General features: G+C 39.0%; 1 protein-coding gene across 4 annotated transcripts in view; it reads right to left on the reverse strand.

Moving 5' to 3' along the window:
- Positions 1–388: 388 nt before the first annotated feature.
- The window catches only part of PTCD2 (pentatricopeptide repeat domain 2), a 44598-nt gene continuing 30062 nt past the window's right edge, over positions 389–14924 (reverse strand). For 3 of the 4 annotated variants that reach the window (XM_035291435.3, XM_008991955.5, XM_078365368.1), the window contains 3 exons: positions 14786–14860; positions 6801–6914; positions 389–1202 (listed from right to left, as the gene is read on the reverse strand). In XM_035291435.3, coding sequence (XP_035147326.2) covers positions 978–1202; positions 6801–6914; positions 14786–14860 — 414 coding nt within the window. In that variant the 3' untranslated portion in view covers positions 389–977. The remainder of the gene's footprint in view (positions 1203–6800; positions 6915–14785; positions 14861–14924) is intronic. The other variant, XM_035291434.3, reaches the window with a different exon arrangement.

A 14924-nucleotide genomic window follows, 5' to 3' on the forward strand; every position in this document is an offset into this window, starting at 1 on the left:
TTCTGAAACAAAAGGAGCAAGTGAGGCGAGGTCACCATGTATTTTCTGCTCACTGGTGACCAGGTAAGGTAAAATTCAGCACATACTGTATTTCAGACCATCATAAGTATGAAGTAGCTTTGAACTGCTCTCATGCTACATTTTTTTAAAATATCGCATTCAAGAGAGAAAAATCATTAACATATAAGATAAACTGTAGGACAATTTATTATCCACATAGTAACCTAAGCATTATGTGGCTTTTAGTGGCACTTATTTTGAAAAGCACATGGCTTGCCCGTGATCAAAACAGTCATCATTTAAATTTAGCTTACTTAGCAGTTCTAAAGGCTAAATTCTGGTTTTGTTTGTGCTGCTGAGAAGACAGACCCATCACAATCCCATCAAGTTTGCTTCTGAACCTTATTTATTTTTGAGAAAATCTGATCCTACTGAAACTTGAATGAAGATTTCAAATCTGTATGCAAATACACATAGGCATTATTGTTTTGCAGATGGAAAAATGAGGGCTCAAGTCATAGACATATATGATGGCAATGAGAAAATCCTGGGCTGTTTTCTAACATGGTAGAATAGGGTTTCAGACCTCCTGAATCCAGCAAGGATGTAATTTGCAAGTAACTACTCCCTTGAAAATCAGAGTTGACCACACTTGTAGTGAAATTCATTCCTGATGGTGCTTACTGGGTTCCACTCTGGTGCCGGAAGCTGGATTAGAGACTGACCATGTTCCTTCAAGAATCCTCAGCACTGCACAAGGGATGCACCTTTCTGAGGGAGACAAGCTTGCATCTAGACCTTCACAGTGGTGCAACATAACTTCTCAGAGATTGGCATGCCGCCATTCAGTGAATTTGGGAATTTCAGAAGACCAAGTGTCAGCACAGTGTCTGCTGAAGTGCAATGCCTGGCTTCTTAGGAAAGGCAATAACACTAGAAGCAGGCCCTTCAGATCCATAGATGGACTGAAACCAGGATTACTCAGCAAACAGGGACTGGCCGAGTGGCTGGAAGGTGCGACGGCTGACCATTCTCTTGTTTAATAGAAACATGTGGGATTTCCTGCCCCCAGGGATGTGGCAGAGCACAGCATCCAAAGAATAAGTGGTGACTTGGCCACTAACGTGCAGTTTCCCATACAGCTCATCAAATTTGGCCACAAGGGCAGGCACATCCTTCACTTTTTCCCTCACTTTGGCCAGCTGGAAAAAAGCAAGAACAGATCATTATTATCTCTGGAAGATTTATTCCTTGTTCTTACTATAACTCTAAGAAAAAGAAATGGACATGAACAAAATTGTATGGTAGGCCAGATCCAGTGGCTCATGCCTGTAATCCCAGCAATTTTGGAGGCTGAGGAGGGAGGGTCGCTTGAGCACAGGATTTCTAGGCCAGCCTAGGCAACACAGTGAGACTTTGTACAAAAAAATTAGTTGGTGTGGTGGAAGATCACTTGAGCCCAAGAGACAGAAGCTGCAGTAAGCTGTGATTGTGCCACTGTACTCCAGCCTGGGTGACAGAGCAGAATCTGTCTCAAAAAAAAAAAAAAAATATGGTATAACCTACAATAGTGAAAACCAGTGTATTGGGGCACTCAGAAGTATTACTATGAGAGATTCCAAAAGCTACACACAAAATTCAAAATTAGTATTTGAAAATCACACCTAATATAAAGGAGGGGTTCAAATAACACATTTATATAATGAAACACACCAAGTAAAGGAGGTCATATACCAGTGGAATCAACTTTGTTCAATGTAATGATTAGAGCAGGAGGAGGCAGGGCCAAATTACATGGGGCTTTATATATATTCCACAATAAAGTTTTTGAAATTTATTCTGAAAAAGCCATCAAAGCATCTAAAGTGGGACAAGATTTCATTTACATTGAAAAAGTTGCATAATGGATTGGCATGTACAGAAATGTGGAGACTCTTCTGGAGGCCCACACCATAGCCCAGATAAGAAAACATGGTGGCTTAGATTGGGAAAGGTACAGAAAAGATGGAGCAGTGCACGTTTGTGAGGTACATTTTGGAGGTTACACTGAAAGGACTTATTTTTGAATGGGTGAAGGAAAGGGAGGGGTCAAAGTTATCTTCTCAACTGGGGCTTTAGTAACTGGATGATGGGTGCTACCATTTCCTGAGATAGAGAACAGGGAAGGTGAGATTTGGAAGGGAACATCAAGAGCTCTATTTGGACCTGACTGAGATAGCCGTGAAACATCTAAATGGGTATGTCTAGAAGACTGTTGGATATACAAATCTGGGGCCTGAAGGGGAGGTCTAGACTAGAGGCATACATACTAGAGTCACAAGTATATGAACGGTATTTAACCCCAAAAATGGGCGAACTAGAATAGAGAATGTGAAGCTACTTTCTGAATAAAATCCATATTTTACTTAGTTCAATCCTTATCAAGGGTATAATCTAAAAACATTTCTTAAAAAAAGAATTTAATTGGGATCAAGCTTCCTATCAAATCCTTTGGCCCTCTCCTAAATTTGTAACACTGTTTGCACCTGCACATCTTCCTTTCAGACAGGGTTCCCAACCATACCTGCAGACAAGCAGCTTAAGTACTTCTTAATGTTCTTAAAAAAGAATAGCTTGTTAGGCCTCACTTTCAAGGTGAAAATGACTTAATGTGCAGCATATGGCTTCTAAAAGCAGCACAACAAACATGCCAAGCTGGAGGTAATTTTGATCTAAACACTGTAATAGTTCTGTTACATAACTACAGAAATAAATCAACAATTCTTTTCAATAGTCTGCAATGATATAATAGCACCTATGGTAGTTTAGTCTTATCTCGATACATAACAAAATTGAAATAACTGTTGGCATAAACATTAAATGCATCATTTGTAAACTGCAGACTTTTACAATATAAGACTACATTTGCAATCTCACACATATATGTTTAGAACTAGCTCAAAAGCTACTGGAGTTATATGAATCAATCCATTGCTCATCAAGCAGTTCCTTGAGTGTCCCCCAGTAACCAGAGGGAAGATACTGAACTAGAGGGTTCATTTTCTAAGTAAAACAGTCTCATACGAGTATTTTGCACTAAGAAGTTTGTTTGGGTGCTTTAGTCATTCAAATGGTGACAATGTATTAACGGATCGGGTCTAAGGAAAGATTGTTAACATCAATGCTGCTGAGAAAATGGAAACTGTATGAGTATTTCACATGTATGCATACACACATGACTATGCACTTAAAATCTGTTCATGCTTCCACTTTCCCTACTTTTCTAAACTTACCCCAAAAGGGTTGGGTGGATCACAATCTAAACAGAGCTAAGACCACAAATATAAAGAAGCTTGAAATCAGTCATATCCAGTTAGTCATTTTCCTGACAAGTTCCCTTTTATCAGCAGGAAGAAGCCTTAGGATGGAAGTGAGGAAATGTAACAGGGCTGGGAAGGTGACAGTGTGGCAGGAGGGGAAGCAGCCACTGCCCTCTAGTGCCAATCCTGCCATCTCAGCTGTCAGCCTGGACCAAACTATAAAAAGAGGAGGCAGGAGAAATGGAAGAAAAGGAGTACCAACCAACGGGCCACTTGGTTGATCAAAATGACAATATGAGTGTTATTATTAACAGTATGATCACTGTCGATAATGTACAATTTCTTTACACTTCTTTTTTTCACCTTAACTATTATGCTACGAGAGAGGTACAAATTCCTGTATTTCAAATGACCTACAATAATTCCAATTTGTGTACTTAAGCCATCAGTGTGACACATGGGTTCATTTGTTTCATTTCATGTTCAATTTTTAGGAATTGCTTTTTCTCTTCATTTTTATTTAACTCTGCTTTAAAGTTCTGAAAAGCATTTACATGGTTCCTAAGTTAAATATAAAAACAAGGTACATTCGGAGAAATCATGCTTCTATCCTTCACTTTCACTTTCCTAACTTTTTTTTAAAATTTTTTAATTTTTAAAAAATTTTTAAAAATTTGTCAAATTATAATTGTCAAATAACAATTGTGTATATTTATAAAGTTCAATGTGATGTTTCAGTCTGTGTACATTACAGAAAGATTCAATCAAGCTAATAAACATATCCATCACCTACAATGTATCTTTTTCTGCAGTGGAACATTAAAAATCTACTCATTGCCTGTAGTCCCAGCTACTCAGGAGGCTGAGGCAGGAGAATTGCCTGAACCCATGAGACGGAAGTTGCGGTGAGCCGAGATCGCACCATTGCATTCCAGCCTGGGTAACAATAGCGAAACTCGGTCTCAAAAAAAAAAAAAAAAATCTACTCATTTGGCATCTTTGAAATATGCATTATAATTAACTGTAGTTCCTAAAGACAACTAAAAAACGTTTAGAACTGATAAATCAATTCAGTAAAGCTGCAGGTTACAAAATGAACATACAAAAATCAGCAGTGTTTCTATACAAAAAATGATCTGAAAAAGAAATCAACATAACCACTTAAATTTTGGGTTTTTCATCCATAGTGTTTTTCAAAATCCTAAATATATATAACTATATGCTACTGCTTTCTTAAGGCATACCACACACGCCCATTTGCATCTTGCTTTTGTCACTTAAAAACATATTTAAGTGATCCATATAAATGGTGATCCATAGCAGTATATGATATAGCTGTTCCTCACTTCCTTTGGGTTACATAGCAGTCCTTTGTACAAACAGACCCTAACTTGTACTAGTCCTTTACTGATGGAAATTTGGGCTTTTTTCCAGTCTGCTGTTATTACAAATTGGCCTGCAACAAATAGACTTGTACATACAACTTTCTTGTATTTGCCGGTATATTTTTGGAATATATTCCAAGTGGGATGATTGAGTCAAGGGGTGAAATGATTTGTAGTTTTGTGAGATACTGCCAAATGCCTCTGCACAGGGTATACCAATCTGCTTCCCTCTAGCAGCATTGGATGATAGTGCCCATTTCCTCAGAGCCTCACCAATCAAACAGGCTGGCAAACTTGCAGATTTCTACTCACGAGAAAGATCATAAAGTAGTTTTATTTTGTATTTCTCTTGATATGGGCAAGAGAATCTTTTCAAATGTTTAAGGGCCATTCACAATTCATTTTTAGTCCTGTCCACATCTCTTACTCATTTTTCTTTAGAGTTGTTAGTTCTTTTCTCACAATTTTCAAAAAGAGCTTTTTTTTTTTTTGGAGAAGGAGTCTCACTCTGTTGCCAGGTTGCAGTGGCATGATCTTGGCTCCTGGGTTCAAGTAATTCTCCTGCCTCAGCCTCCTGAGTAGCTGGGACTACAGGCACGTGCCACCATGCCCAGCTAATTTTTGTATTTTTAGTAGAGACGGAGTTTCACCGTGTTGGCCATGATGGTCTCCCTGATCTCACGGTCCTCCCACCTCAGCCTCCCGAAGTGCTGGGATTACGGGCGTGAGCCACAGCGACTGGCCTCAAAAAGAGTTCTTTAAATATTAGGGCTAGTTATCCTTTTGTCAGTATGATTAAAAACCGAACGTACTTTCTTCTAGTTTGTTATTTACCTCTTGACTTTGCTTACGGAGTTTTTGCCACAGAAAAAAAAGGTTTCAACATTTTTATTTAGTCAAATTTATCACTTCTTTAATTGATTTGGATTTTGATTGAAAGATAAGTTTTTCCACTCCCAGGACATTAAAGAATCTACTAATGTTTATACATACTACTTGTGTGTTCCAATTAAAAAATTTAAATTCTCATCCATTTGGAATGTATCCCGGTTTGTGGTATAAAAACATATACAAGTGTATCTTTTTCTGTTGGCTCTCTACTTATCCTAGTACTCCTTACCAGTCTATCCATTTAGATTGATTTGAGATGCTTGCCTTTATGTTACAGTAAATTTGTATCTGTGATTCTGTCTGTATCTGGACTTTCTATTCTGTCCCATTAGCTGCCCTATTCGTGACCTAAGCCACAGTTTGAATTACAGAAACTTTAACATGCTTTGATATCTGCTAAATCTAATAACTCTTACTGTCCCTCCTTCACAGGGTTTTTCTAGATAGTCTTGTTTTTTCAACCAATCTTTAACTACAAAAAAACAGGTGATATTTTCATGTTACATTATCAAAGTAATTTCAAAAAAACTGAGTTTTCATGAGGCTAGGTCTTCTTATCTAAACACATGGTCTGTCTTTTCATTTGTACAGGAGACTTTTTCTTTTTTAAGATGAGAGATACTATATCCTAATGTTTGCTGACAAGAATGACCCACAGGGAAGGGGATGTTGAAGATGCCCAAAAGAGTGAGTCAACTTCTGGACTGATGCTGTGGAGTGGGTCAGAGGGGATGGGATCTAGTGCACAACTGGAGAGGCCGGTGTGAGAAGTACATCCATAGTCATCATGGGTAAATAGGGCAAGGGGCCAGAGGCTGTCAATGTAGCAGTCATTCTCTTCTGATTATTTATATTTTCTCCATGAAACAAGAAATAAGGTGATCAGCTGAAAGTGAAAAGTGAGGAAAAGGTTTTGGAGGCTTGAGAGAAAAGGAAAAAGGTGTAAAATTGGCATCTAGAAGAAAAAGAGAGTGAGCCAGGGCCCATGAATGCAGTGTGGAAAAAAGAATAAGGTAAAAGGAAAAGTCTCCTAGAATTTCAGAGGATATATTCTGTTGGAGAAAAAAAAATCTTGGCATATAGACATGGATGTCTTAAAACAGGAACAGAGAAGTTGCCATATTTGGCAATCTCTTTAAGGTAAGCTTTAGAATTGAGAAATTCGTGGGCATTTTTAAGAGTGCCCTTTCACTTTAAATGATTTCTGCAGCACTGGCATACTCACCACTTCCTCTGAGAACACCTGTCTCTTCACATATTTTGATAAATTTCCTTCTGTAGCATTTTTTAGTATCTCTATCACGTTTTCCAACATATTTAACTGGATATGGAGTATAATCTGAATATTAAGAAGACACAAGCAAAACCAAAATGAAGTTACTGTCTCAATGCTAAGAAACGTACCTGGTTAGATAAACCTGCATTTATAGGTACCTACCCCGCTTTGATCCTACTTCATAATTTATTTGCTTGCACAAGTTAAAAAAAATGTGCTTTAAATGTAAACACACCAGCCAAAATGTGCTTTCCAAAAGTTAGTCAAAACACTACAACTTCAAATTTTGTTTAAGGGTAACACTGGAGAGAGCAGAGATTTTGGTGTCTGGATAGTTGGACTGAAATCTAGATACTGGCAAGTACCAGCTAAGTGACTCTGGACCATGTACTTAATCTCTCAATTTCAATGCCTTCATTTGTAAAATGGGGAAAATAGGTTTAGATCTCACATTTTGGGTTTTATGAACATTAAATAAAATACCAGTATACAGAAGGTACTCAATGAACAAAAATACTGGTTTCCTCCTCTCTATATCCTCTAGATTCAGAGGATATGACAATCAGACAATCTCATAAAACTAGTGACATGGTTTGGCTTTTTCCACCCAAATTTCATCTCAAATGGTAATCCCCAGAGTGTTGGGTGAGGGACCTGATGGGAGATGATTGGCTCATGGGGGCAGTTTCCCCCATGCTGTTCTCATGATAGTGAGTGTGTTCTCATGAGATCTGATGGTTTCCTAAGTGGCAGTTGCCCCTGCTCTCTCCCTTTCCCACCACCTTGTGAAGAAGGTAATTTGCTTCTCCTTTGCCTTCCCCCATGATTATGTTTCCTGAGGCCTCTCCAGCCACAGGATACTGTGAGTCAATTAAACCCCTTTCCTTTATAAATTACCCAGTCTCTGGTACTTCTTTACAGCAGTGTGAAAACGGAAAACCAGAACTGGCTAGGGGGAAATGGTACCTTCAACGTTTTTTGGTTTTTTCTGAGATGGAGTTTCACTCTTGTTACCCATGGCTCACCGTAACCTCTGCCTCCTGGGTTCAAGCAATTCTCCTGCCTCAGCCTCTTGAGTAGCTGGGACTACAGGCGTGTGCCACCAAGCCCAGCTAATTTTTGTATTTTTAGTAGAGATGGGGTTTCGCCATGTTGACCAGGATGGTCTTGATCTCTTGACCTGGTGATCCCCCTGCCTCTGCCTCCCAAAATGCTGGGATTATAGGTGTGAGCCACCACGCCTGGCCACCTTCAACGTTTTCTGTTGTTAGGAAGTTGTAGGCACACAGGCTACTGCAGGCATAGAGTAGAAACTGGCTGAAATTTTAATGAGGCACTCCTATTTACACTATCTATTAAGCAACTTTCAAAACTGGGTACTATAGATGTGCTTTCAAAATGATACTACTACCTATCTTCATCAGATAGGTACAATTAACACAAGAAAAAAAGAACACATTTCCCCCAAGTTGCCAATATTCACTAGTATAATTCAAGAAAAAGTTTAAAGGAAGTGAGAATGAGAATTCACCAACCAATGTTACATCCAGTTTATAAGGTGATGTATAAATCTTCCAAATATATTAACTTATCCCCAAAATTTGATCCTACTTTTGGTCAATATACTACACAACAGACATTCATTTCCTCATAGCATTAATATTAGAAAAAGGAAATCTTATTTTTAACACACACATAACAATTCATCATGGAAATATACCATATGTTATTATACTGACCAATGTGTACATATGCATTTTTAAATACTGGTAATGTCTTAGACTTGATTCCCAGAAGTGAAATTACTAAGTCAAAGCATAGAGACATTTTTAAGGCTCTTGATCCTTACAAAAGGTAGTTTTCCTAGAAGAGATTTACCTTTTTAATATTAAAACAGCTATGTTTTCTCACCATTCTGTTTGGTAACATTTTATACTTTTTGAGTAATTTTTCAGGATGCAGGGTTGTCTTGGTTCTGAAGAGAACAGAAATGATCCCAGGTAGATGAAATACAAAGAACCCGATTTAAATGCAGTGTTCTAAAGCCCAGGCAAAATCATGAGCACACCCTTTTTGGGAGACAACTCTTCATGGAGTCTCTCAAATTTCTGCATGCCTTGAGAGCAAAAGCACTGCTTTTATTCCAGACTACCTTTTTAAGGATATTTGTGTACAACAGACAGTGTCGCATCCAAAGCAAAGTTAAAGGCATGCTTACTGGCTACTACAAGAGATTTGGGTTACCTAAGCTCAAGGTTCTTCTCTTAAAAGCTACTTCCTGTGTGTGCAAGAGGCACATAGAGCTCTTTATGTCTCCCAGCAGCACCTGGGGCTCAGGAAACTTATGTATATCCTGGCATCTGCTATATAATAATCTGTCCTTTATTTCTCAGTGTCTTGTATACTCCACCAGCATTCATGAAACTAGGGCAGGCTAACTCATTAGCTTCCAAGTGGGATAAAATCTCTGACCGTTCACAGTTCTTAACACCTTTGTTAATAAAAACCAATCCCAATTTGGTTGATGGTGGTGTCCTCCCAAAGGCAAAGACAAGTCTACCTTGTACAATGCAATGCTATGTCTCCAGTACAAGGCACCCAGCCAATTCTCAATAACAATAAACAAGAAGGGGAGCTTGGCTCCTCCCAGCAATTTACAAAAATAAACCATCTAGAGCCTTCTGCTAGAAATTACGTACACCCTGGAAGATTTCAATATTTCTTCCTAAGTTTTCCCAACTTCTCTTCCTCCCTCCAGCAACTATCTCTGATTCAGTAGGGATTTCAAGAATAAGGCTCACTACCTTAAAATACACTGATGAAGGACAATGTACATGAGGCAGTCACTGAAAAGGCAAAGAGAAAGTTTAAAGCTAGGGGCTTATCTCAAACCAGTCTCAGGGTACAGCTAAAGAAAACGAAAGTAGAGTACAGCACATTGCCTTAATCCTACAGATTTCAAACAAAAGACTAGGGAAATTCAGTTAGTAAGGAACAGGGGAAATTTTGGTAAGAAACTATTTAAAGAACACGTGCTTCCTGCCTCTGATTTTCTGAGGCCTCAGGAAATAAGTTACTAGATACCTTCGAACAAAAAAGGGAACAGAAGCTCTGAGCATGCAGAACTTCACATTTCTTGTTTCTTTTATTTTCATTTTATTTTTGCCATACTTGAAGAATATCATAGCGTGGGAGAGGCTGCCAGTTTTCTAACCAATATCCATTCTTTACTCCTTTTTTGATAACAGGACTCCCTAACTTTAACAGACTCTTTCATGTATGAAACTCAAAATCTATTTCTCAGGGTTCTTTGCAATTAGATGTGGTCATGGGATTAAGTTATGGCCAATAACACCATTAGTACATGTTATTGGATGAAGACATTTGAGAAAGTATCTTTAAAAGGGATGAACTTCTTTGTCCACTCCCATTTTTCCTACTTCTTGCTGGACCAGGGATGTAATGAATGGAAGTCACATGTTAAAGATAGCAGAGTAGAAATATACAAAGAGGCTGGGTTCCTAATGACATCATGGAATGCCACATCAGGGATGGACTGACCAGACTGCTTTTATACATGGAAGAAAATAAAGGCTCTATTTTGTATAGGCTTTTATTTATTTTTTTTTTTTGGAGTCTATACTGCATTGCTCCTAAACAAATGCAATTCTTAACTTACACATATGAGTAAGATCCTGCCATAAGGGAATTTATGAGAAATGAGTCCTGTCTCCTTTCCTCCCTGTATACTCCAGACTTCCTAGCATAAGTTAGAACTTTAGGTTGACCTAAGTGGGTAGAAGAAAGGGGCATTAAGACAGTCACCTGCATTAACAAATAAATGATAAAAGCAGCAAAACCACTTGTCAGTTTCCTTGCAAGGTAAATTCAATTCCTAAATGGATCTCCAATTGGAGACATGCCAGGTTTATAGAGAAATGATTAGAATTCAAATAGAATCAGTGGACAGTTACCCTGCACTGGTCTCTGCTACTTTCAGACATATTTGGAAGTAGAAATTAATCCTTTGATGTGAAGCAGCATTGCTAAAGAGGATCTGTGTTTGAGATTGAGAGGTTTCAATTCAGACTGAAAAGGTAGAGTCAACATACATGTGTTTTGATGAGATCTGTTAAACCAATGCAGTATGTATTAAGTATTAGTTGGGAAAACAGGAAACTGGGCCCTCTGGGTCACACTGAGAACAGGAGCAATTCAATAAAACAAGGTAGGGAGAAAATTAAGTTCAAATTTCAACTGACAGCAGCAAAAAATTTTAGCATAAGGCATTAATTTTTAAAGTTGATCAGAAAAAAGTTTCATTTATTTCTGTGAATACTGACTAACCAGACTCTACTCAGCCTGTCAGTTTCCATCTCTCAATAATTAACAAGCTGTCTTTAAGGATTTCAAGTAGATGAGTTAGCCTTAGAGAAGAAGCTAAGGTCCATGCAGTCTTTTATTTATTATTTTTTTGAGACACAGTCTTGCTCTGTGGCCCAGGCTGGAGTGCAGTGGCACAATCTCTGCTCACTGCAACCTCTGCCTCCTGGGTTCAAGTGATTCTCCTGCCTGAGTCTCTGAGTAGCTGGGACTATAGGCGTATGCCATCATGCCTGGCTAATTTTTTGTATTTTAGTAGAGATAGGGTTTCACTGTGTTAGCCAAGTTGGTCTCGATCTCCTGACCTCATGATCCACCTGCCTTGGCCTCCCAAAGTGCTGGGATTACAGGAGTGAGCCACTGCACCCACCCATGCAGTAATTTTTTTTAAAATGTCCTCTACTAACAGAGACCTAGAATCTAAAAGATTACTAAACTTGAGAATGGCAACCATATAATTTTCATAATCTCTGAGGAAGATGACATAGGCTTATATTACAACATGAGAAATTTCAGTTGAACATTTGAAAGAATTTCCTGAGAATTTTTAAACACTGAAACTATCTTTAAGTTTCTTGACAGTGGGTAATTCTGTGATACAGTTCAGAGAGGATGATTCATACTCAGTATCTCTTCAAGGTCTCCTAAGAAGTCCTTGCCTGAAACACACCCATCTCAACTGCATCCATAGGCTGACTTTCCTTTCTAGCCCTCAGCGGAAAGGAGCGGTTCCAGCTGCCTGGTGGGCAAGCACATGCTTTCTCCACCATGCCCTGCATTGCTCTTCCTACTGGGAATGGACAGCCTCATGCTCAGCAGGTTCATGTTTAACTCCACCAAAGTACCTTCTCATTTGGAAAAAAAAAAAATCATTAATAGATTCTTTTTGTTGTTATTGCAGACAAAGCCTTGTTCTGTTACCCAGGCTGGAGTGTGATGGTACAATCTCCACTCACAGCAACTTCTGCCTCCCAGGTTCAAGCAATCCTCCTGCCTCAGCCTCCCAAGTTAGCTGGGATTACAGGCATGCACCACCACGTTCAGCTAACTTTCATATTTTTAGTAGAGATGGGGTTTCATTCACCATGTTGGCCAGGCTGGTCTTGAACTCCTGACTTCAAATGATGGGCACACCTCAGCATCCCAAAGCGCTGGGATTACAGGCATGAACCACCGTACCCAGCCCATGCATAGATTCTTATAACTGTGAGAGACAGGCCAGGATGGGAGGAGATGATAAATCTAAATCCAGAGTTGGATTATATGCACTGGTGGGATCATGTTTTTTGACATCCAGTCTTGTGTTCTTTTTATTCACGAGGAGCCGCTAGTCCCAGTCCTGGATAAAAGAGACACCCTTTTCAGCTCTGTAGGTCTGGAGTGGTGAGGAAACCCTAAGCGTTGCAGTCAGTTGTTGGTGTTAAAACCCTGACGCTGCTATTTAATTAACTGGGAGAACTAAGGTAATTTATTCACTCTTGAATCTTCATTTTCCACATTTATAATGTGGAGAAAAATTGTTTTGATAGAACTTTTGTTGTATAACAAATATAAAGTACCTAGCATGATACCTTCAATAAATTAAATTGAAACTCTGCTTACCTCACTGTTTGACTTCTTACCACCAATGCTTATTGAAATCCTCAACTTTGCTTCAACTCTAGGAAAAGTGACCAATGATCCAAGTAAAACACTTCTCCCATTTTCTCCTGTCTTTCTTTCCTACCTGATGTTATAAGAGACTTGGATAGCTTTAGCTTTAGTGGAAGAGTATCTTGTTAATCCCAGCAGTTCTACCCTGCCACATTATGACAGATGAGACCTCTGAAGGTCACTCTCTCTCTCAGAACCAGTTATATACTGGAATACCAGAGCTGTCCATATCCAGTAGGAAGCAGAGAAGTCAAAGATGTACTGTGCCTGTTGGAAGACCAGGCTTCCCAGTCTGTTTAGCTTACTAGTATCACTTGCTCAAATAACTTGACCTTCTGGACTCTGGACCTTTGCCAACCTTGGCCTCTCAGACCTGCTTTAGCCTGTGAGCTTTTCAGGCTGACCCACCTGCTCAGACCTACAGTTTCTGCTTTGGCCCCCAGGATGAACAGGAGCTACCTTCAGCAGCCTAACACAGGGACAGCTCTCAGCCATTTGGATTTCTACACAGCTATGAGTCCTTTCCTGTCTTTTCTGGTGCTTCCTCTGCCTCATCATTAATGCCTTACAAACTCATTTCTGAGCCCTCTTACTTCCCCGCTTGCTTATGGCATTCATCAGTTCATATCAAATCCATTGCCAGGTGTATATAGTTGAATTCATGCCCTCCAAGCTCATGCCCTTTGGAACTGAAAAGTCTCTTTGTCAATATTTTTCTAGTACTTTATTTCTTCCATTCCAAACTCATTTCATTTTTTCAAATTCTGTTACCGCTGTTTCCATCTTTCTGGTTCCTCGGAGTGAACTTTCTCTCATGTAAAAGCTGCTGTACCCTCCCTAAAGGCCCCTCACGTTGCTCCTGTCAGCCACCCCTGATCCCCCTGATCCTCTTCATCTACTCATCTTAGAATACTCAATTAATTACTGTGATCTGTTATCCTAGTTTGTGTCATGCTAATGCTTACACATTTCTATCCTTCTAAAAATGTTTTCTTCATCTCAACCTTTTGACTGTTTCAGGAGACTATAAACTCCTAAAAGTTTTTTCTTTTGCAACTCCCCACATATAAGTAGTCACAGTATGCAAGGAGTCTCAATATGGACTGGTGTCCTTAAGGATGAGATAGTCTTTTTTAATTGGTCCAGGAAGGTTTTCTGACTCACTGCTCAAACTCTGGGAGTGGTAATATACCTCAAACTTTATTTATTATTATAATCTTGTGAACCTGTGATAATTTTTTCCCTTTGCTTTTAGTTTTAGGGATTAAGGTTTTGCATGTCTTGGTGATATGTGTGCAGCCACTTGCTGACCCAGACCACAAGGCCCCAAATAAGTGACCCAGGTGGCCCAGATACGTTAATGGGGAAGAAGGCCATGGGCATACTGGCAACATAATAAGAATAACAATAGATAACGTTTATTGAATGCTTACCACATGTCAGGTACTATTTTGTGTACCACAGGCATACAAGCTCGTTAATTGCAACAATGCCATGAGTTAGGGACCACCAATAAGATGCAGTTAGCACACAGGTTTCTTTCAAGGCTCAGTAAAGAGCCTGGAGGATGTGTCTCCATCCCCTCCTCCTCTCTACATCTACAGCTTTCTTAGCCATATTCTCATGTCTTCAGCATCTAGCCATGTCTTATACGTGAGCATATCTACCACTCTCCTATCTGTTTACAAAATCCTGGAAGCAACAGCTGTGTTGACTCTTCTTACAAGGGTGATACTGTAATTTTCACAGAGAAGAATTCAATAAATGACTGCTGATCAGAATTGAATAAAAACATTGGGAGATAAGTCATTATATACAGCCAAAAATTTAGGCATCATTTTATTATAATATATGTATACATTTCAAGGCTTACCTTATACCATAAAGAAGTCACTTACATTTAAATTAGTGCAGGTTATGCTTTCTGGATTCATGATTTGAGAAAAAATGGACATAGCTTGTGCCACCTCATTCTAGAAGGAAGAGAAACAATCATATCCTATACCATATGAACTAATGTTATTGTAAAAGATTACT

The sequence above is a fragment of the Callithrix jacchus genome, chromosome 2 (assembly GCF_049354715.1).
Source record: "Callithrix jacchus isolate 240 chromosome 2, calJac240_pri, whole genome shotgun sequence".
Taxonomy (NCBI): domain Eukaryota; kingdom Metazoa; phylum Chordata; class Mammalia; order Primates; family Cebidae; genus Callithrix; species Callithrix jacchus.